Raw genomic sequence first — 24,874 nt, 5'->3', positions numbered from 1 at the left:
CTTTGTTTCCTCTCTTCCTTCCTTCCGTCCTCTCCCCTGCTCTCATCTCTTTCAGCTATATTTGATTTTCACGTGGCTTCACGAAGACAAACTGTCGGGCCAGCTCCTCCAATGCGGGCGGGACGCAAGAGATCACTCTTTCCATGATCCAAATCTCTAATATTAAATGTAAAAATGGCAGTTATTTTAAGTTTTATCTGTGGCTGGAAGAGGAGTTCAAGTTTTGTGAAGTCACAGTGACCTTGAACTTCAACCACCAAATTATAATCAGGTCATCCTTGAAATAAATTGAATGTTTGTGACGCACGTCGTAAAACTACGGGTGTTCTTTGACCTTGACCCTGGATCGTAAGAATCTATTCAGTACTGAGTGAACGATATTGTGCCAAATTTGAAAAGATTTACTGTAGATGTTCCTGATCATAGTCTGTAAATAAACGGTGGGTTCTTCCCGTTTGCAGGACAAGTCCAAACAGGACGCAACAATTTACTGAATCGCCACAAGGGGGTGACTTATTTGGTTGCAAAATGGACTTGGTTTAAATGGAAGTCAATGAGAAAATGAGCTTTTCACTTGATTTATATTGTCAGTATAAATTCTCCTAGGGGGTTAATAATCTCAATCAGTAGTTTCAGGTCTTCTTTGATAAAAAATTACGTCAGTTTTGTAAACTATGTTCCACACTGGCTAGTGTTAGCACACTGTGTGATTGACTGCTTGTACCATCCAACAGGTGAACTTATGGTTCCGAAAGGTGACATGCCTTGAGTCAAATCATGACCTTTTCAAAATGAAGGTTTCTTTTTTTTCCAACAGAAAGACCATGTCCCTGTTGCAGATATATCACGTTCACACGGTAAACCCCCCAAAGAAACTTAATTGTGAGGTCACAGCAACATTAGCGTTTGACGTAGGACCACCAAAATCTAATCAATTCATCCCCAAGTCCAAGAGAATGTTTGAAAGGGTTCTCTGAAGTTGTTCCTGACTGATTAGATTCGAAAGGCGAAAAAAAGAGAGATGAGGGAAAAAAAAAGAAAAGAAAAACAAGCGTTGCGAGGTCACAGCGAGAATAATGTTTGACTTTGGACCCATAAAACCTAATCAAGTCATCCGTGAGTCCAAGTGAAGGATTCCCTCAAGATGTTCTCCTGATATCATATTGACAAGAACAACCCAAAACGTGTAACGCCTCTGGTCACGGACATAAAAAGCCAGAGAGAAACAAAGACGAGTGGAATACATGAGACAATGTTTGATACCCAGTGGTCCTAGCAACACAATATCCAAACACAGACACAAAGGCAAAGCTAATCTCCCTGGCTGCGTCCCACTTCTTACACGCCCTGCGGTCCGAGGGAGTCTGGTGCGGGCCAAGGAAACCCGAGCCTCCATCACCCTCCCGCTAACGGCACAAAACGCGGCACGTGGACTTTTAAATCCAGAGCCGCCACGAGGGCGTGAGGGGACGAGATGACTCCAAACTCCATGTCGCAGTGAGTAAGTAAACAGAAACAACACTGACTGGCACAACCTTATCACTCCAACATGTCTTCAATATCCCGGCACCTGACTAAATACACCCCGAGATCCAGTTTTCTCAACAAGCACCAATTAGTGCACCAAAGTTTGGGTGGTACTGGGATTTGTATATTTTTACGGGTCTGGTTGCGCGCGCCTGCAGGTACCTGCCCACACCGATCAATAAACAATGGCTGATTAGTGAGCGGTGAGGGGTGATCGAACCAAGGAGAAAAGACTGGCGTTTTTAATAAGGCCTTCGATAACTGCCGTAAAGGAGCTGGAAAAAGCTAGCGGCACGAATGATTACGGAAATGCCAAACAGGCAAGCAGGAAGCTTAAAATAGAACACAATGCAAAGTAAAAGGACAAACGAAGGAATTCCAGGGAGTTCTCCTGCAGGAGAGCAAGGGTGAGGAGGAAGGAGTGTGTGTGTGTGTGTGTATGTGGAGGGGGGTTTCTTTTAAATCCAAAGACCAGATGAGGCCTGTTTTTTCCCTCGTGTGATTGAAAGAGAAAAGAGCCCAGAAGAGCTGGCACCACACTGACAACAAATAGACGCACAGTTTTAACAAAAAGGGAGCCAAAAAGTACCGGGGTCTATTTGATGTTGGTGGGGTGGGTTTGTTTTGTCGAGCAGCCGCGGGGTGGGGGGAGGATCAAAGTGTGAAAAGAGATTATGATGTACGGGTTTGGAGGAGGTGAGCGGAAGAGAAGAGAGCGGATCAGAAAGCAAACATTTTCACATCAGAGGGAAACCAGCAGAAACACCTTTCCATAACAACCCAGTGGTCACACAATGTCAGGAAAACACTTCATCCTGAGGAGCCAAGGGCCGGGTTATTCTTGCACAAGAGTTACGCCCCTTTATCTCACAATGCTATTGGAAAACAAGGACGCTGCACGAGTGGCGTTTCATTTTGTCGCCCCAAACAACAACGTCCAAAATCCAACCAAGAGCCAAGACTTTCATCCCCGTCAGAACTCCGGCTGTGAAGCGTCTTCCTGTTCCTTCATCAGTGTCACATGGGAGGAGAGATAACACCGCCGCACGTCATTGTTTTTACCTTGAGCCATTCTTCGGCCTGTTCTTTGCTCTGCACGGCCAGCACCAGGGCATCCGCCCCCTGGTGGACGATCTTCAGCTCGTGCTTCTTCTTCTTGCCGTCTTTGGGGATGTGCGTGATGCTGCAGCCGGACAGCGTCAGCTCCATCTGCGGGGTGTGGTCTTTGGAGGATTTGTAACACTGAGGGAGGAGCAGAGAAGAGCCGACGGTTACAGTGGAGGAACGGGATTAGTTTCACATGGGGAGGTGGAGTAATGTCAGTATTACCACAAAACATCTGTAATATTAATGACCAATTCGCATGGGATACGTCAGTAAAATGACCACAACTGGGAGAAGTAAATCGCTCCACGTGTCCCAGGAGCCCTTTACTGGGCCCAGTCATGTTCCAGGTCCTTTTTACCCAAGTAAAAGTTGTCTAACGTCATTAACGTCATGGCTAAAATCTCTGAGAAGTTAATAATTACTTCACTCCAAATCTGTTATATTGTCTTTTAATGGTCCAGTGTGTAAGAACGAGTGATATCTTGTGGTGAGACAACAGGTTGTAACAAATGGACAACTCACGCCTTGCTTTCTCAAATGCACTGGCTGATTTGGGCTGCTGTGGACACTTGGACCAAAATTAACCAAGATAGCGGTCCCGCCTTAAAGTAAGGCGACGAAGACTGAAATGATTTTTATTTCAACGCGATTTTACAGCCGGTACGCTGTTCTGCCAAGTACTATTTTTGAGAGCGACACCGAAGAAGTAATCTTTGGTAGAATACCTTCAGCTAGCTACACTATATGGACAAAAATATAAGGATGCCCGACCACTACACAAAAATACCCAACTTGATCTGCCTTTTGCCTTTTCTGCCTAGCGCCCACACTTCTTGGAAGACCTTTCACAAGATTTTGATGTGTTTCTATGGGAATTTGCGCCCAATCATTTTATGGAGTATTTATGAGGTCAGGCACTGGCGTTGTCAGTCAAGTTCTTCCACACCAAACAAGGAAAAAACATGTCTTTATAAAAAACGGATTCACACACGAATGCAGGCTGTAAGTGTCTCATACCAGCAGTTTGTTATCTTTGATGACGCAGAGGAGTTTGGTCCACTGGCCGAAGCGTTTCTTGCGCAGCAGGAATGCACAGATGCGGGCGTCCTTCACCAGATCCATGGACGCCTCCTCAGACGGCCACTGGTGACGCATCTTCTGGCCCTTTCCATCCTCCTCTTCCTCGTCGTACGACTCATAGGAGCTGCTCATGGCGTCAGAGTCATAGTCTGAGGGGGAGAAAAAAACAAAATTTTTACATGTATGGATTGTAATTTCAACGACGCGCGAATGTCAGTAAGCGCATCACTCACTGGAGGTGATGTATTCAGGAGCTTTACCGGGACTTAAAGGAACTGCCTCCTCATAGTAGCCTTCTGGCAGAGAGGAGCTGGGTAGTGGAGGAGGGCCATTGTTCGGAGGCTGTGGAGAGAACAGAAGTTTCCACTGATTAGTGTGACGGACGACTGACTCACATCCTTAAAACATCTACCAACACCTCTGCTCATTTATAGTAATTATAGCCGCACTGAATCTTTTCAACGGACATTTAAAGAAAAACAAAAAAACACCTCATGCTGACAGACTGAAGTACTGTATCTAAGACACAGCTCCTTCACTTCAATTTATAGTATTAGCCACTGAACTCTTTAATACACGCACATTTTCTAGCAGTGACTGCTTTGGTTCATTCATTTTTCAGAAAATCCTAAAAAGACCAGCTATGAAATGAATCGTGACCATGAATCATTTGATTTGGAGCAACAACACCGGCAATAGTCGCCTCCCAGCAACTTCCAGCTCCTCTTTTTGAATGTAATACAATGTCTAGTATGTTTGTCTACAGAGTTTACTGCATGTTAGAGAGGGAAATCATGGTAAACTTAGATTTTACACTTGACCAAGACGGGAACGTCGTATCAATAAAAGCTACAGTTTAAATCTGCGATACAATTCATTGGACTTGGTTGTGCTTCGACTGGAGAAGATAACATTGTTTCCCTGTCTCGGGCCAATAATCAAAGATTTCTGTGCAGAATATGAACGAGATGAACAATTAGAGCACGACACTGCATTTTCTGGTGTGACTGGTGACTGGTGTGAATAAGATTTGAGATGTTTCCATGAGGCAGTTTTCTGGACAAGAATGGTTACTTTAACTATCAGTTGCTATTTCAAACACCAGGTCGTGATGATGAGCTGCACATTTACATTTGTGGTTCAGTGCACGCGCACAGGAATGTTACAGAAGATGACGGATAATAAACGACACTCTTCTGTTAAAGCAATAAAAACAGAGAAAGCAGGTAGCCAGATGAATTACGGCAGCGATGAAGGCTCGTCTGGTGAGTCATTAGCGATGCTGACGGACGGTCGTTTATTCCGCCGTCAGCAATTTGGCCCGAGGTCTGGGTTGCAAGACAGGACGGGACGTTTTCAGCTGTAAAGTGAAGTCACTTTAAAGTGACACATTTTCAAGAAACCAAATATGACGCCATCAATTCCTAGGGTGTCAGCTTAAATCAGCGGGCAACCACTTAGCGGGACGTTGTCACCTTTAAGCCCATAACGTGAGAAGAGGAGGGTGAGAAAGAATGTGTTTGAGGAAGAAAAAAGATGTAATTATAAGGTACTGCGTGACAGTGAAAACAAGCGAGTGGCCAAGTCTTGTGTTGGTTTAAGAAACCTAAGCAGAGGTCTTATTGATACTGACTGGAACTGAATTTAAAAGTGATTCAGTAGGCAAAATAAAGAAGCTGAGAAAAATGGTTAATTTGGGACTAAAGGCGCTGCAGAGAGGCATCCGCGTTATTGCGTGATGACTGATTTGGCCCACAGTGGTTTTGAAGATGTTTTTATGGCATTGCAGAGCAGAGCTCATGACAAGGAACGGAGAGGATTGGAGGAGAAATGAGACCTCCTTTGTTTGGACTTGGTTCTCTTTGGCAACGCGTCGTCCCCACAAATCCAGTTGTTAGAGCAGGGGATCAACTGCGCAGCCTGACGTGATCCATCTTGGCCGGAGCCGCTACCCAGTTTGTCGGCTCTGAGTAATAACAGAACTGTCACCGTGAACTGCAGACCTGATCCTCATAGAGCACATGGGAACAAGAGTCGGCCTCTCTGGTTGGATCATACAGCACCGTGATTCAACACTCAAGAAATAAGAAAAGTCACCAGGAGCTTTTCAGTCACTGATTTCTTAGAGCAGGTGAATGCGTCTGGGATAAACTAAAAAAAAGGAACTAGCAGTGAATCTACCGGCTTGGCTGATGGAACTCATGGACACATAAATACTCAACAAAGCAACCAAAGCTACCATCTTTGACCCCACCATACTATTCTCCTTGTGTAGAAATGTTTTGTTGTATGAATCTGAGAACTTGTGGTCGGACCAGACCAACACTGGCCAACTGGGTGCCAGTGCACGTCAGTGTGTCCTACACAACGGTGGAAAGTCAGCAGCAGATTGAATCGGTAATGGAGGCCACAAAAACTAAGTCTAAAAACAGTCACTCTGATGTCAGCTAAGCGAATTACTCTGCACGAATAAAAATGGAAATGAACAAAACCAAACCAGAGGCTTTGGCTAAAGTGACATACTGGACATGATGTCTTAGGTGTTCTGGTTTATCTTTGACTCAGGACCTTGTGGTGTGTTCTGTGCAGTGTTTTTTTATTTAACCAAAATCAACCAAACTAGAGGTGACGTGAGCCAAATTTGACCTTCGTTGACGGACTGACTGTTTCACCTCAAGGCGACATGGAATTTAGACATCATTTATTATATTGTTTCCATTTTTGAGGGTCACAATAACAGCTGTGAAAGTGGACTTTATCTGAAGGAGCATCCTCAGTTTTGTTGGTCTCCAGGAAGAGGTTGCATTGTTCAGCTTCTGATGTCAAATGGCTGTTTTTCCAAGCGACCGTTTATCAAAATGGAAATCGTGATTATTTTTTTTTTATGACACAAATTAACACAACATTGTGTCTAAATCATTCCTCCCCAGAAGACCAGAGGAGTACAGCATGAACCAATAAATCAGTGTTTCCTCTGGAGTCTCATTCTAATAGGCAGTCTACATTACCGGCCAGTACCAGACAACTTTAAAGTGCAGAAAATGTCAAGCAGTAAAGACCTTAATGCCACACATTGGAGTCTTCTTGAAAGGCGTTTTCACAGGACCGTGGCTAAGCTGCACGCATTTTCCTCGGATTGGAAAGCCTCTTTGATTTTATTCTCTGGTGTCGGAGACAAGTTTTCCACTGGTGAACCCGTAATAAAGGGGGAACAATTCGATAACTTTAAAAGTTATTGTTCACAGTTGACTCAACCAGTGCTGTGGTGAGGTCAGAGTCCACAACTGCAGAAGCGTGGGCTGTTCGTAAAAAGCGTCCAGGCTGGCGTGCAGCGTCGATGACAAGCTTTTTCAAAGTGCAGAAAGTGTGTGTCACAGTGCCACAACAGTGGACAGCAGTCATCCTGCCACAATTACACTGCTGCTGTGATGAAAGGAAACGGTAGAATATTATTTTAATAAGCACGTCCGTGACTCTGAAGTATGCCAAGAATAATCTGTTGGACCAGTCCTTTCCATGAAGATGAACTGTGAACCTCTTGTTGGTAGGGCCTCTTTTTTTTTGGCAGTCTCTCATGGCGATTTTTCTTTTGGATTATTTCGATGTAGAGGGTTTTCCAGGTTGGGTTGTGCAGCTCAAAACATCATGATGTAGCCTATATTTCGCATATGACAAACACAATCTAATCCTTCACAAGGCTTAAGGACTATGGAGCTATGACTCACTGGCTATAATATACTAATTAAAGTATTTTTCTGTAACCAAATTGTCAACTGTTTATGAAAAGCTTCAGTCCATAGCTTGAAAGAAAACAATTCCAAGCTTTGCAGCAAAACCATGTACTTCCAGTTAATATTTCTATTTTAAAACCGTACCTACTTTTGCTCAGGATCTAAAAGCTGACAACTCTTAAAAGAATTCAAATCCATACATTCAAATTTGTTTCCCAAACTTCCTCCTCTTGCCCGAGACCATCGCTCACAACAGCAATATCTTAAAACAGACAAAAGTCTTTCATCCAAGCCTTCTTTCCTTCTTACTGCTCTATCTCCATCACGTTTATTCACAAAGAAGTCCTCTAGAATCCAGCTTTTCAAACTTCACACAACTTTAAACTGCGGAGGGCAGCATTGCACCTTCCGAGGAAAAACAATAATTATTATTAGAACACAATGTACATGATGTTACATTGCAAGCACAATGTACATGATCTTCTAAAGCATTCCCCATTCACTGTGCACAATGCAAGGATTAGTTTCGTCTTCTTCTGTCTCATCTCAGTCAATGCAGCCGCCCCCTCCCCCGTTAATCCTCCTCTTCATCCTGCCTGGTTCTCTTTCCTCATCTATAAGTCAAGTGCTGAGCCAGACCTCGAGCAGAAACCTTATCGCGCCTCCTCTGGGGGAAACAGTGGTTCAGTGAACTCATTTCTTGGCAGAGATTCGCTAACCCACTAAAATCCAGCGCCGCCAGCGTTCTCCTCCCTAAACCAGCCCTAAGAGAGAAAAAAGAAAAAGAATCCCCCTGAGAGGAAGACAGACAGAAAGCGAGGCAGAGAAGTGAAAAGAACAAAAGCATTCAGCCTCAAACAATGGGGCACAATATCAGGTTCGAGGAAGCGCAAGTTCAACTGGACGTGTTTTTGTTGATGGAGGGAGATTGTTGACATGAAGTCTGAAGCTTCATATCTCACATCACAATGACTTCCTTCAGGAAACCTTTGCGCAACAATAATACATTAATAATCTTGCACAAACTGATTGTTTGGCGAGGCTTTTTTTTTTTCTTCCCGAGTGCAGCTGAATACATTGCATTTGCACTCCAGAGAATGTGATCCCATTGCTCTGCTATGTAGAGACTCAAAGCTTCGAGGGACACGGGTGAGGAGAGTGTGCGCACACACACGCACACACACACGCACACACAGACATACACCATACTGACTAATATGCACTTCAGCACAGTTTAACAGTTTAACAGTTGTGCGTTTGCTTCCTTTCGCCAAAACAACAGCTTGGCCTTATCACACAAGTGATCTGCAGATAAATTACAGTGTGGCTCGAAAACGAAATTGAAGTTCACTGTGGTCAGGGGTGAATACCACCCCCTGTGATGACCGGAACAACACACATTATACGCAAATTGCACGTGTCTACATGTGTGCATGGTGCAATTAAATGGATGGAGGGACGCCAAATAATGTATTGGAACCCATTCCCTTTAATACCCGCAGACATATCCTCTTATTAAAGTTATTAAATGTGCTGTCGGCGACGTTCTTTTGATGAACGTTTGGATAACTTACCGTACGACTTGGTATCCCCCGCCTAAAATCACAAGCAGAGAGGACCGCCTCTTTGTGGAGTTTTGGCTCCTGATTGGGTAAACCCATGTCACTGAGTAAACAGAGTCAGGAGTCAATACAATACTCAATATTGGTGCAATACCGGTGTATCCGTCTTAGTATTAATTCAAAGTTGAGATATTGGTATTATAATCGGACATCAGAGGCATCCCAAGCAGAAATTTGGAGCTATTAATCACAGATTTGAATAGAGGTGAGGAAAAACCTACCCCTACATAAAAAAGTGAAATAAAACATGCCAGTAATGATACGTCCATATTACTTTTCATACTTACGGAACTGCCAATCCACTTAGATTACAATTAAAAGGGAGTTTTCATGTCCCACCATGGTTCAGCTGCTGTTCCTCCCTCACAGTAACTAAAGAGAACACTGCTACAACCATAAGTGGAGCATCACATACAGGTCATGTGCATGGATGCAGATCAGAATGTCAGAATTCCACAGTCATAATGTGTAATTAGGTAGTGGTAAAGGAGTCCTGACCTTGGTTTGGATACTTGGGACTGGGAGGAGTGTCTGCTGCTGTGGCCCTGGCCTGAAACTCACATCCAAACATTTATGCTAAGTATCCATTTCTGCTCAGCGTAGGAGGACTGGACCTGAAAAAATGTTTCTGCCACGGTGCCAGTGCAACGCTGGAATGGATAAACGGAGTGGACACAGGAAGGCCACTCCCTAAAGAGAGGATATGGAAAGAGAAAAACTGCATTTCCCATGATTCTTGGCAAACAACCAAGTACTGCATGTTTCCAGCTATTACCAATTTTTCGCATTTGACTAATTGACTTGATTGATTATTTTGGGGAATCAATGGACTGAAGAAAAAAAGTGATGTCAATATTTTGTATAGATGCTGGTAGGTTCATGCTAGTACTTTGGGTCACTATACAGTTTCTATGTGCAACAGCTGGTATTGTCAGGTAAACCCACAACACTTTATCCAGACAGTAACAACTCCACAAAGATGCGTCCTCACTGATCATGAAGTTAGGCCATTTGTGCCAAAGTGGCATAAAGATAAAACTGCAAATACTCTTACTACCAGTTCATTTCAATAGCCTTGCATTTCCACAGCAACACATACACAAAACTGTACCCTTCGGAGAAAATGACTGTCAAAACCTGGACATCAAGTACTTCCATTTGACCGGGCCTTCAGTTCCTTTAGAGAAAGGATTATGGGTGAAATGTTATTGCAAGCTTAAACCATTATTTATTTAGTGGAGGGTTTTGTTAAGGCCTATGTTCTTTTCCAGCACCGCCCTGCATCACAGTTACACACATTCACATCTGGGAGCTGCACAGTACAACCACAGTCTTCTCCTGCTGGCGCCCGGTCATCGTGTACTAGAGGTTAAGTGCCTTGCTGAAGGTCACATGGATGGTAGTCATTTGAGGGAAGGAGGGGTGGGGTGGAGGGGATGTTACTCCTTTTGCTTTCCCTGACCAGACTTTTGCAGCTGGCCATTTCGCCTCATTTCCAAGCTACTGCCACCCATATTTGTTCAAGCACATGTGTTTTCAGTCCTGTCTCTTGTCAGATAAATCAAGGGCTGACCAAAGGTTTGAGCACACTCGTGGCTACATCAGCACAGCTAGGAACATTAGAAAGTTTATCAAGCAGCATGCAAGGGTGTGATCCTTGTCAGAGCTTCAGTAATACCGAAAGGCAAAGCGAGGTCAGATGGGACCAAATGTGGGCAGATCCATGCAGACACACAAACCTCCACCCCCCAATCACATTCTTTGAAGCTCACGCATGAGGTCAAGCTGAAGCATTAAGTTAGAAATTGAAGCCAGGCTGAAGGAGGAGATGAAAGCACAGAGAGCAAAAGGCTTTGACGCAAGTTACCCACCAGCCTCTGGGCTGACCTTGAATGTCCTGCCATTGTCACAAGACAACCCTGGGACAGAAGACACATTAACCTTTGACCACAATCTGATTAATTTATCCTTGAATTGTGCCAAATTTGAGAAATTCCCTCAAGGTGATGCTGAAAATAAATTAATAACAGTCTAATCTAAAATCCCTGTTGATAGAATTGGGGCTGACGTTGAATTCAAGGACTTTTCAAGGGCTTTTCCAAGACATCAAATTCAAGGACTGAATGTGCTGACACAGCTTAAGAGGGGAGGGCAACGTCGCCCATGGTGTCCAATTTTATAGATTTGCAGCACACTCTGCATGTGGACTAGTGATTGTCCTTGGGATCCTGGACAAGTCAGTCTCTGTAATTTTCTTTGGTGAGACGGAGATCTTGGAATTTTCATTTCCCAGGCATCACTGCATTTGCTCTCTCTTGCTTAACACTACTCGCTCATTGTTCTCCATGGAATCGCATGTCAACAACAGAGAGACAGTGGACAGTGTCCACATAATCTCCAGTAACTACGGCTTGATGTTTGGCGTAGGCCTGGTCTATGTACATCAAGCAATGAAGGGCATGAAACAGTAGGTGGTGTCACAACAAAAAAGGGAGACCAAAATATCAACTTATCTTTTTTCTAACACAAAATTCAAGCACTTTCAATGACCAATGTCTATTTAGGGTGATTTTCAAAAAACCTTTGAGGGCCTTCAAGGATTTCAAGGACCCGTGGGAACCCTGCAGAATGTGTTGGCTGTTTCTGTTGAGTTCCAATTTTATTTAATACAACAAAAGAAAACACTTGATGAGTGTTGAATGCCAAAAGCCATTAACCTTACACTCTCAATTCATGTACGGTGACATTTAGAAGTGTCAGAACATGCTGTGTGTATAAATGTGAGTAATCACTTGGAATATTGTGATAACAAACCGCAGCACCTCATTATGTTGGCGGCAACAGTGGCAGCTCTCCACCAGCATTACTGAAAGCCTCATTGTTTGGGGGAGGAATTGAACGCGGATGTCAGCTGATTAGACAACACATACTCAACAGCACATACATAACAGTCCTCTTTTATGCCTCACTCACATTCTAACATGCGGGTAAGTGTTCACACAGGGACTGTTTGTACGAGAAGGAACAAGAAAACAAAAGACAAAGCAGAGTGTGATACAAAAAAAAAATCTGTGCAGGATTCAAGTCCTGAGCCAAGTCTCAAGATCCTGCCAAACTCTGCGATACACATCGAGGTGTTCCACCTCCGTGTTTATACATGAACCACCCATGCTAGTGTTACCCCTCGACAAAATAAAGCCCTTTCTCACATCTTCCATTTTCTTAACTTCCCTTTCACCACTTTCTCTTAAGTTGAGTGTGTATTTTTGCAGGACAGGTGCACTCGGCCGAGGGCCTCTTACTGGCAGACGTGCCAGCTTACAGAGCGAGCTAAAAAAGAAAACTGGTGAGTGAGATTGGGCTGGGAGTTTCCTGCGTTTCTCTCACTTCACAATGAGGTGGAAATGTGGGTCAGAGGCAAAGAGGAGATGGTTTTGGGGGTGAAAAAGGGGAGGACTGGATTGGAACCTGTGTGCTGTACAACATTTAACGCAGGGATCTTGAACTCAAACGACCTGGGGGCCACCGAGTGTCTAGTTTGGTCAGTAGGGGGCCAAAAAAAGTCATTGAAATAATAATATTTATGATGCTATTTCTCGGGCCACACGGTGTTGTAGTGGTTAGCACTCTCGCCTTGCAGCGAGAAGACCCGGGTTTGAGCCCCGGTTGGAACAAGGGCCTTTCTGCATGGAGTTTGCATGTTCTCCCCGTGTGTGCGTGGGTTCTCTCCGGGTTCTCCGGCTTCCTCCCACAGTCCAAAAACATGCAATGTGGGGATTAGGTAAATTGGACACTCTAAATTGACCATAGGAGTGAGTGTGAGCGTGAATGGTTGTTTGTCTCTAGTTGTGTGTGGCCCTGCGATGGACTGGCGAACTGTCCAGGGTGTACCCCGCCTATCGCCCGATGTAGCTGAGATTGGCACAGCACCCCCCGCGACCCTCTGGTGGAGGATAAAGCGGTTAGATGATGACTGACTGATGATGCTATTTCTCATAATTCCAGTTTGTTTTAATGTGGAACGATAAATATACAATATAAATGTATCTATTATGATGCAAAATTAATCTATTAATTAAAATAAAACTAATTATAACTTGATATAAAGTGGCGAGCCCAAATGTAGAGCGTAATTTAACATATTCAAACTTCATACAAACTTTCCAAACTGAGCAACTATTGAAGAAAATTGCTGAAATTTAGATTTTAATTAAGTAGCAGTCACCCAAATATGTGCCAAGTTAGAAAATACACTTTCTTTTGTGCTTCTCAACTGCGATTTCAACATTTCCACCAACGCTTTTGATAAAAAAAGAAAAAAAAAGTAGCACTGTGTCATATAACCTGAATGATTTCTGTCCAATGTGTTAAATGTTGCCTTTGGCTCACGTGGGACATCCACATAATGGGTCAGACGTTTTCCCAGACCTCTTCCGTTCATTTCAGCTGAAAGTCTCGACGACATGAACTTATTTCCCACCAATATTCACAATTACGGTAACCCGTGCCAGAATAACACTCTCTCATTTTACTGCTCAACTGGGGAGTCGGGAAACTGGATACTTTAGCATGATGTTGCTTGATTTGCAAAAAGAGAAAAGACATTTCGGCGAGCTTTGAGATAAAGCAGAGAGACACAATATTAAGCAATTTAATTGAGCATTTTGAGACTTTTCTAATTTAGTCATTTCGAAGTGATTGACCCATTAACCCATTGGTTTGCGGTACATACATACTAGAAATCTAATCTTACATGAACGTGATTTGAAATCAAGTTTACAAACCCCCTTAAAGCTGAAATAGCTTGTGATTGCACAGTGCCCTATAAGCCTTGTTTATGCTTTTCTACCATGACTGAAGGGCTTTCTTGAACAAATGACTCCATTTATGACACAGCACAACTGCATTATTCCTCATTTAATATCAACCACAGTTTTTTTTTTCCCCCCCAACACCGGCTCCAAGAATGAGAACAAAGGCTTCATGACCAATCAGGAACCGCTATAAACAAAAGACTAGTCTGTTGTCCCTTTAAGGTATTTGAATTAATCAAGCTACATCATCATCTTGAATTAAAAAAAAAAAGAGAAAGAAAAGATTAATTGGTTATTTGCAATTTAAGGCTGGGCAAAAAGATGTCAATCTGTCATCAGAAAGAATGTGTTCACTTTGTCCATCGCCCGAGGTTTTGTTTGGTTTAAAGGCTAACTGTATTAGCTCTTTATACCAGACGGCAGAAATAGATTAAATTTTCCCTCAGTGTGTTATTAAGTCACTTTGTTCACTTAATATGTCAAGAGAGAGAAAAAAAAAATCCTGGCATTGTAAAAAGCCTTCGAAAGCACTTTAGTGAGGGGGGGAAAAAAGTTGTGAAATAGGTTTTCCATCCATGCTCCAGTTTCTCAGCGGGGACTTTTTCCAGAGTGTCAGAGCAAGTCGGACGAAATGGTTCTGGCACTTGGGATTAACCATGCTGCGGGAATGTGTCACTTAGCCGTGTAGCGAAGACTTAATTAATCTCCAATTTGCCACTTGTTCGGTTGCAAAGTAAGACCCGTCAAAACCGCCTCCTTTCCTATCTCAAATGAATGACACAATAGCGCTGATGTCACCAAAAGCTTTGCTGTGGTTGACCAAACCGCCAAGTAGGGGAAGCCCACGGAGGAATTAAGTCAAATATGAAAACAGATTCATCAGCACCGAATGGAAACCAAACCTCGCCATGACAGAAACTACCAAAAGGGGAAAAAAATCATTTTCAGAAGACGTACAAAGACAGGACTGGATCGACTGAAATTGTGTGATTGCGAGCCAACTCCTGCTGCACATGCAACGCCGTAGATTGACACAGCACTGTGACACATTTACTTGCTCCAATGTGTTTCCCCTTTGGGCTAGAAAACATTTGGTTTGGCAAAATTCATCCAAAACTACATGTATTCCAGACACAAAGCTGCTGGTCTTCGGCCACCAACATTGCAATGATTTGCAGCGGGTATTAAATGTTTGGAGACGATGGCGGGGACCAAGGGACCAAGAACCTTCCTCCAACTCGCAGTGACACCTAACAACTTAGAATTAGTGTGCATTTAGACGTGAGTGTACACAAAGCATTGGGCTGAGATGTATATTTATCTTTGAAAGTGCTCAGGGAGGATGAAAATGAATTCCAAATGGGACCCAGACTGGAAAGGATACTGCATCCTGGCTTCTATGCCCCTCATATGAACACATTTCCTAAACTGTCAGCGCTCCAAGTAGGCTCTAAGTGTAACAAATATGTCACAGAGTGTGGATTTTTAACGCATGCAGATGAAACGCAAAGGCCAGGCGGTTTTGTTTGACGGGTAGGGCCCTGAAAAGTCTGTTTGGAGGAGGGGGTGGCACCGCTCTCCAACATCAACACAGATGGAAATCGTTTGGGTCTCAACAAGAGGACTGGTCCGTATTCAGCTCAAGCAAAGCCACAGCGGAGCCTCGCACGGTCCTTAGGATGCAAATGATGATGTGACTGGATTCCTGACGGAGATGCAGCTCTTTTTTTTCTTTTTGCTGAATAATTATCATAAATGCCAAACGCTTGCATGTCATAGCCTCCCCCCAACATGTGAGGGTTCGCTGCCTTTATCTGGTTTGCATCATTGCAAATTGAATGTCCTCGGGTTTTTACAGTACGCAGTTCAAAGATGAGGAATCATCTTGTGGCCCAAGGTTTCTTGCCTGTTAATCCTGATCGATCTATTCAAAAAACTGACTTAAACTTTCCTATAATTGCCCAAATTTGACAGAAAATTTGGAGTCCACGGTTCAGCAGTGCAAATGAAAGGGTCCACGCTTGCAAGAGGTTCCAACTAAAGGTGCGGCACGTGTAAATAAAAGAAAAAAAAAAAAGGTTGTAGGATAGATCACAAAAAGAATCACTGGGTAAAGTACTCAATACCTCCAGGGTACCAACAAATTACTCTGAAACTACCAGTTCATTTTTAACAATTCTACCAGAATAACAGTGTGGAGAGACAAGTCAAACTTGTGGTTACACTTTCTTCAAATCAAATCCCACTGCAATACCCATGGCCAGAAATGCAAATCTGACCAAGGCAACACAAAATCTTAGACCTTAGCCCTTCGTTTGTATTTAAAAATGTATTTAAAAACCATAACACACTTTTGGCTCGATGGGATACGCGATAGATTTGCAAATGGGACGACGGCGGACCAGTGGCAGAGCGAGTTGTCTTTCAACTGGACTGGATTTACCATTTGTTTGCACAAACGGAAGCTGAATTAAGGATGCAAAACAAGTTAAAACTTCGAACTTTTATCTTTGAAAAACTTTGCTAATACTGGTGCTAACCTCTCAAAGGAAACGTCTCCAAACTGATTCTACCACAGCAAAGAGAAAATGAGCGTACAGTATTTACTGTGCGTCACCGTGTTCATTTCCTTGTTTTCATTTTGTGACAGCATGACATATGGACACTGCAGAGAAGGTCGTGTAACAAAATTCCAGTGACTAATCACTTCTGGAAGGATGCTTGCCGGATTTATGTGTTCAGCGAAGCGGCTCCATTCTCCATCTGGAGCTTAATCCGATCCCCCTTTCAATGCAGCTTAATGGAAACGCACATCATTTACATTAACTTTTTTGTTTTTTTTCTCTCGGGACCTTTGTTCATACGACTTGACAGCCGGATGGAATGCGTTCATAAGGCTGAGACGCTGAGCTTTTCAATGAGAGGAAGGGTTTTTTTGTTTTTGTTTTTTTACTGCCAAAAGATAGAAAGGGAGAGAAAGGGTCTTTCAAGACTTCACTTGGATTTATCACATTCAGAGGTCATTATGATCGAATTAGAGCCGGATCTTGTTGTACTGTGCGTGAAAGTACACGTACACGCCAGCGCGTGGCATATAACGCGTTGTAAAATGGTGGTGCAATGCACTTTCTTAGATGGCTGTAGATATTTACAAGGTGAGGGGTGTAGAGGAAGATCAAATTGAAATGAAAACTATGTGCCAACTAAATGCTATGTAAACAATGCAGATCCGTTGCTGTTGTGTCGCTTTTCATTTTCATGATCTATAAATCTGTCAGTTGTTTTCACGAGTCATCGCTTGGTCCATAAAATCTCAATAAATATTGATCGCTGTGACCCAAACCTTGAAACGACGACGTTCTCAAATGTCTCTTTTTGTCCACAAACAAAAATTATTCCAATTGAATGATTTCCTTGTTGCGTGGAGCAAAGAAAACATTTATCAAAAAGTACTTAAAATTCATGCAGTTTTAGGTTCATATCCACCCAGTGTTGCCATTATTAAAATAGCTGAGCTATCATACATATGGACATTGTTTATACATAAAAGTACCGCGTGAATACGATATTATAGTCTAACGCCGTGTCCACCTGTAGCGCCGAGCTGAACACGTCGCCGTTCAACACTCAAGCAGAACTTTCCAATTAGTTATAAATCAGTCGATAAATACATTCAAACGATCCAACTTTAAATCCACTGAGGTTCCCTGAACTGACGACTCCTTATATAACCCGTGAGTAATCAAAATGGCTGCCACTGGTGTAACTTCTGAAGCCACAGGCTCTCTCGGTATTGCAGAGAGCGCTGGTTTGGCTCAGCACTGAGCCTTGACGGGTCACAGACAGACCATAGCCAAGGCCGTCTCTTGCTCCTCCGTGCTCCCCCGTTCTTCAACCACATCTCTCCTCTTTTACTTTTTTTATTTTTTTTTTATGTCTCACCCTCATACAACTCAGAAAATATCATATTTTAACTTATCAGTGTCCCGTCTGCACCAGATCTAGCTCTGCTTTGTGTCTTCAACTTATTGTTTCCCCTCCTTCGCATTCTTCTCTCTCTCTCTCTCTCGCTCTCTCTCTTCCTTTTAACCATCTATCTTTTTTTTTTTTACCCCCTGCACACTCAAATGTATTTAAACTTAAAATGAAGGGGCTGGAGATTGGAAAGCGGGAGCGGAGTGGCTCTTTCGTCCTCCGTCTGGACAGCTTATCCAGAGGTCAGGGAGGAAATGTGATGAATGGTAATTTCAGTGCAGAGGGACAGTAAGAGAGCACTGGAAGAGAATAAAAGATAGCAGCTGGGTTTCCATCCAAGTGTATTTATGAGAACTGTACTTTACTGCCGTCATTCTGCGCACCAAGCACATACGGCACTTTGAGTATTCTTTATATACATATATATATGTATATATGTGTGTATATATATATGTATGTATATATGGCGATCTAGACCAGTCCATCCACCCAGAAAGTAATTAAAAAAAGACAATCGGTCTTCCTCTTTCATCCAGTTTTGTTGTTTCCAGACACACACACAGGGGTCACTGGAGGAAGCAGATGTTGTGCAGTGGTTTTAATTAAAAACTGCACTGTTAAGGTCTTGTGTGTGTGTGTGTGTGTGTGTGTGTGGATTTAGAACGAGGAGTTGCGGCATATTGTTATGAAGAGAGAGAGCGAGAGCTTTGTGAGCCAGAAGCAGCGACTCCAACAGTTTCTGACGAAATTAAAAGTTCACTCATTTGAGAACTACTTGAAACAAAAGCAACATCCACTTTTTTTTTTCTTTGCCCAGTTGATGTCGTCAATTACTCTTTGTCTGTTTACAATAAAGAAACAGGAGGTGTCAGATCTGCTTCCCAGTCCTGAAACGAAGACCACACCCAGAGCCCTGACCTGCAAGTCCACAACATCACGTTGTTCACACTGGAATTTCTCTACGCTGCTGTGACAGTCGGGGAAGTTTATTGTTCATTTATCATCATTTTGGCTTGGCCAGAGATTGGGAAGCAGGAGACAAGACACAGCGGTGAGTGACACGAAGTTGGCCGGTGTTCGGAGAAACAGCTCTTTTCACTCTCAGACGCCCCAAAACTAGGGCTGAAACTGAGATGTTTCTCGTAAGCTGGGCTCAGACGACAGGAATTTTAGGCCGATTTAAATCCGAGGATGCATGTGGTCTCTAAATTTAATTAGTCATAATCTTTCGGCCCAGACTGTCTTGTGGTCTAAGGGACATCTGAGTTGCCCTTGACTCTGTACGACTGTTTAAAAAGGACGATCCAGGAGAAGGTTTAGGGACTGGATGAAAGTCTTACCAGCCATGGGTGAGGGATTTCTGGGAGGGGCATCTGGGGTGGAGCTGGTAGTCCGCTGTGGATCTCCGACTTGAACGAAGGTTCTGCGGGGACAAAAAAGGAAAAAGTGACAGAATATAAGAGGATGTTCTTTAATACATGTGCATAGTGAAGTCGAGAAACATTCAGTCACTGCAACTGGGTGAGAAGTTACAGTTTGTTTTGGGGAAATCTTGTTTTGAGTTCTATTTACAGCAACACGCATAAGTAGCCGAGTCCTTTTTGTTTATGTGTTCAAACTAGACTCGGAAAGATCTTTCACTCCCATTTTCCCATTCTGCATAATCACATGCATAAACTGTTTACGCAGATTAAAAACTTGGATTAAATATTCAGCATACAAACAGGCTTTTACACGGCCGGATGAATAAGAATGTGAGGACTGTCATTATATCTCGCCGACGACTTGGACGCCAGAGTTTAAACACTGGCTTTGGTTGAGACACTGGATAATGGAGGTGAAATTAGTCAGGCATGTGGTTTAAATGAATGACCCAGCACGAACCGGGTGTGTTGCACGTGTCTGACGCCATTTCATTAGAAATATGAACGGGACTGAAGCCTCTTCCAACAGGAAACTGAAGTTAGTGCCACTTCCCAAACGACTCCGCCTCCTGCACCAGAGTCCATTGACGAAGTTTTTCATTTAGACTGACCTAATGAGCACAAACCTACAAAATGAATCAGCAGTGGAGGAGTATTTTCTGTGTCTTGTGAGCCAAAACTGCTGTTTTTGTCAATGGCGTTTGGTGCGAGGGAGCGAGCGGTTTACAAAGTGACACAAACGTCAGTTCCCCCTTTGGGAAGCACACAAGCAGATGCAGATTTTACGAGGGGAGCCTTTAAATCCGGTTTTCCTGTTGTCCCCGGTTGCTGCCATGTTTTCAACGAGCTCAGGCCCGTCCACTATGTGTCGTCAGTATCCAAATCTGGTATCGGGGACGATGAAAGTTTGATCGGTGCATCTTATATCTGAACACTTTGCTCTGTTCAGGGGGTAAAAATCACATCTGTTATCATTACAAGCTGTTTTTAGGCACAGTTTTATCTACACTATCAGTAAAATGTGTCCAAAACAGCCTCACCCTCCTCCAAACATGTGCAACCTCTGAATTCTCACAGGTGAAGCCAACGATCTGATCATGTACCGAGATATCAGTTCCAGATATGTCTAAAAGTATTTCACGGGGAGTGTAAACGTTGCATTAGTGGGTTTGTTGTTTTTTTTTTTAAATCGCACCTTTGTCAGAGAGAACTCTGTGAAGGATGTTGGACAGGTAGATCTTCTTCTCTCGGACCCCGGCGCTCAGGTACTCCCTGTCCAGCAGGTCCAGGAACAGACGAAGCTCAAACACCAGCTCCTCCATCGCTGCGGGACAAAAACACAGATGATGTCAATTCGGGGGAAGCTATTATTATCACTCCAGATAACGAGGATGTTTATTACATCTGTAGGCGCACTCATAACAATGAAAAAATGCTTCTGGCCAAACAAGCACGTTCACAATTAGATCCACGTCCCACAATTTGTGTTTTAAGTCCCTCAGGTTGTAGAAACTCTTCAGGCACACCGTTAGACGTCATCGATTCCTGACCTTTGCCCTTTAAAGTACAGCGACGGGCGACGTCAACAGCTATTAATCATCCCTTTGTGCCACATGTTTGAAAGCTGTCGGCGGCGTCTTATCGCTCTCCGGGCCAACGCAAAACAGACACCGAACAAAAGCAACGCACCGTTATATAACAGGTACGAGCGCAGCCAGGCACGGAGATGAAAGACGGGGGCCTTTCAGTCAGTCGCTCAATCATCGAATCAAATCGCTCTTCATTCCAGCTAAAGAGACCCAGCGGGGCTGATAGCCGCTCGGCCAGGACAGACCTGGCAACCCACCTGACAGACATATCGCGGGTGAATTATTAGAACCTGGTGGAAAGACGCTCTACGGCCAGAAAAGATAAAAAAAAAAACATTACAGCAGAAACTAAATATAGCACAGATCTAGAGGCTTAGGTATGTGTGTGTGTGTGCCGCAGTGAGGTGAGCAGTGTGTTCATGTGTACGTTCAAGTGTGCGTTTTGTGCGTTCCTTCTCCACACACTCGTATCGGAGAGCCTGTTGTGATACGGATGGTATCAGGGCTGAGATCATAAGCGTGACTCTGAGTGGCCGCGCAGAGCCCGTCCTGAAGCCACTCGAGCTTCTTGTCAACATCTGATTACATCGCAGGTGACGACATCGCGCTGGAGAAGCAGCTGCAGGCTGACCGAGGGCAAGTGGAGTTGACGGTGATTCGTTCAACGTGTTCTTTCCTTTGCGTCACACAGATTCTACCCCCCGCCTAAACTGTGGAGGATAAAAACGGACTTCAAGCTATAACGTGTAACATTTCTGCATTTAAATATCCAGAAACAACAGGACTGTGTTGTGGATTTCCACTCTTTGAATTTCTATTCAAGGTAGCGGATCGTTTCACTGTGGTTGCCTTTTAATGGCATCATATGCTTTACTCACAAATCCCATGATCCCACGCTGCTTCCTGACTTCATCAAACTTTGTGTTGTTTTGAATTTATTTATTTTGTTGTATCGACGACACGAAGCCTGATTTTGCACCTTTAATAACTTTTGATTGTTTAAATTTGACTTATTTTTCTTCATGCCCCATCCCGAGCTCTGAAGTCTAATAACAGGCTGCTTTTGGATTTTAGTGCCAAAATCCCAGCTTTTGTGTAGCTACCCTTAACTTTGGAAAGAGTTACCCAGGGATATTAAATCCGCCTTTCCTTGGCCTTCACTTCAGGATAAAAATAGTCAACCCGGACACTTCTATGTAGTTTTTACCATTTTACTATTTCATTATGTCTCTATTTTTACTACTTTTACTTCTATTTTTTTTTAGTGATTTTATGTTTTATACCTTTTAGGTTGCCGAGCCTTTAAATCTGTGAAGCATTTTGGTCAACCTTGGTTGTTTTCTTTGAACGAGCTCTAGAAATAAAGTCGACTTATGCTTCAGTAAAAGGGTCCAGTCATCTCCATGGTAACCTAACACCTAACCTAACAATATAGGAATCACAGGGTACCATGATACGATACATGTTCCACGATACCAATAATATTGCGATACAGCGATTCTGTGATAATCAATATATTGCAAGACAATCATATAGCGATACATCACGATATCTGACGATATATCATCAAATAGATATTTTGAGCCACCCCTAATCCTAATTGCTGGCTAGCATACGTGTTTGTCACAAGCTGACTTGCCGACTGTATCTTCACAACAAGCCTGGGGCAGCACACACTCCTGAAGCAGAGATGCTAGCCAGAAGTTAGCAAAAAATGGCAGCGACGGCTCAGGCAAAAAGTGGCACTAAAGGAAATGTAGCCTGCTGTTGCTAGCTTTTCCACACTTTCATACCCTATCTTTAATGTTAACTGAAGTCCACCATCAAGAGAGATGGAAAGGGAAAGGAAATGCAACAAGAGATGTGAAGACGAAGAAATTAAGACCCAACATAAAAGTTAGACAGAAAAAAAAACGAGCTTCCAGCTAAATTGATTCATGCGTTTGTACATTTTCAAACAAAAAAAACCCAAACTGCCTCGTCTGAGCCCCTCAGTGGTGAGGATCTTTAACTTTTCCTTGGCCCGGTGTTACAGAGAATTAATTATCTTTTGGGCTCTTCGTCCGATAAATGGGACACGGACACTGAACAAATAGTCATTCAATACAGATCGTAAAAAATAATAAGCGCATTAATCCATAATAAACATAGCTATATAGATGCAGTCCCAACAAGACTTCATGGCCATGAAAACCAGCAGAGAGTCCTTCTGCTCGACCACACAAACATTCTAAAATGGAAAAAAAACTGATTTCGGGAAAGGTTTAAGAAATTCAACTTTTGTTTTACGTCCCAAAAGTCATGATTCTCTGTCTTAGTCATTCCTCACACATAGAAGCTCATGCTACCCGCTAAGATAGCCGTGACGTGTCCACTTATCCATATAAATGGGACAAAAAGCAAATGAAGGACTGACATGATCAGTCTTAAACTAACCATTCCCTCCAGCTGTTCCACAAATCGATCTAAGGTGAGGGATTAGAATATACCAGATTGGATCATAACTCACGTCACATGACACAGATTAATCTGCAACAGGTGAGAAAGCCGGTAGCTGGCAGGGCGATGGAGGCGAACCATTCCAGAACATTTCATCATAGTCCCTCCATGTTTCAACAATGGATTCTCCATGAGGAGGTTTGCTCTCGGGCATCCAAGCCAAGTGTAATGGATTTTTCATAGCTGCAGAGGAGGTTTGTGAACTGGGCAGCAGCTCCGAGGGCTGGATACACAGCCACGTTCACATATTCCTCACACATTGTGATGATTCTGCAGGAGGAGAGGTGTAAACAGTGTGTGTCCAAGAAGATGGAATAAAAAAAAGGGGAGTGAATGTGGGAAACGCTTCGAAAGACGAAAGGGAAAAACGAAGTGGTGAAGAGATAGAAGTCATGTTTCCATCAAATATTCTGAAATATCAGATTGGAAAAGTTTGAGGAAGATGGAAACACCCGTCTTACCAGTCGGTTTCCATCTTTGCCAACTTTTCACCAACATTTCACATTTGGCAGAACCTTATTCCAATAGTAGTCATTTTCTCAGTTAATAATTTAGTTTCTTCTTCTGAGTTTCCTTGACAATTATTTTAACAACACAATTTTAAGCGGACAAAGACAGTTGGAGGATTATTTTGGTCTGAACTAGCTTCCACTGGCAGGAAATCCTACAGTTACACACTGATTTATAACAATTTATACGTGAACTTGGAAACTATTCACGGCTAAAATAACCAGAGGATTTGTTTATGGCTACTCCAGCAAACTGTGCATTCCCTCCCGAGACTTTAAAGTAACCACAACCTTGGTACAAAACGCTGGCGTAATCTACAACGTTTGTCCAAGTCTCACAGCGGAGACGCTATAAAAAGAATCGCATCTTAAAAACTGCGCTTCGGCGTCGGACGCAAGCGTCATCAATCACGGAGCTGTCTGATTCTATTCGGAGAACGACAAATACACAAAAAACGCACGCGCGCACACGCACACTGTGTCTGTTTTTATGTAACAGCGAGTGCAGCCAAGCACTCGGCTGCACCATTTACTGTTTCATAGCGCTTTGTGCAACCTGTGCAATGCTTTACCTCCACGAGGGTGGTCAAAGAGCTGTGTGTGTGTGTGTGTGTGTGTGTGTGTGTGTGTCATTAAAAACTTAAAGTCCTCCAGATCACCAAAGACGGGGCGAGGGAAAATGAAGCGACGCAGCGTTTAAGGAGGACCACCCTCAAACAAGGCCTGAGGGCGAGCAGAAAAAAAAGCCTCATCATGCAAACACACCACCCACGCCCTTTTATTCAAAGAGCAAAAAAAAAACTCTCTCCTGTTCCTTCACCCTTTTGTCCATCTGTCACTCAACTCCCTCCTTCACTTCCATTTCCTTTAACATCAGTCTTTGACAACACCTCACGAATGCAAACTTCTAATACTTCCAATTCTTCTACCTTCTGCACTTATTGAATTAACTGGGAATTTAAAGTACCAGAGGTCAAACACACATTTTGTCATGGTA

At 43.2% G+C, this 24,874-nt stretch overlaps 1 protein-coding gene across 4 annotated transcripts in view; it reads right to left on the bottom strand.

Annotated features, from left to right (window-relative positions):
* The window catches only part of afap1 (actin filament associated protein 1), a 90,072-nt gene that overhangs the window by 17,252 nt on the left and 47,946 nt on the right, over positions 1 to 24,874 (bottom strand). For 3 of the 4 annotated variants that reach the window (XM_044021570.1, XM_044021569.1, XM_044021572.1), the window contains exons 2-6: positions 20,476 to 20,604; positions 19,197 to 19,279; positions 3,948 to 4,056; positions 3,652 to 3,863; positions 2,590 to 2,769 (exon numbers count right to left, since the gene is read on the bottom strand). In XM_044021570.1, coding sequence (XP_043877505.1) covers positions 2,590 to 2,769; positions 3,652 to 3,863; positions 3,948 to 4,056; positions 19,197 to 19,279; positions 20,476 to 20,604 — 713 coding nt within the window. The remainder of the gene's footprint in view (positions 1 to 2,589; positions 2,770 to 3,651; positions 3,864 to 3,947; positions 4,057 to 19,196; positions 19,280 to 20,475; positions 20,605 to 24,874) is intronic. The other variant, XM_044021571.1, reaches the window with a different exon arrangement.

This window comes from Solea senegalensis, linkage group LG3 (assembly GCF_019176455.1).
Source record: "Solea senegalensis isolate Sse05_10M linkage group LG3, IFAPA_SoseM_1, whole genome shotgun sequence".
In the NCBI taxonomy this organism is placed as follows: domain Eukaryota; kingdom Metazoa; phylum Chordata; class Actinopteri; order Pleuronectiformes; family Soleidae; genus Solea; species Solea senegalensis.
The sequence above is the reverse complement of the archived record's forward strand: the minus strand, read 5'-3'. Positions and strand labels throughout refer to the sequence as shown.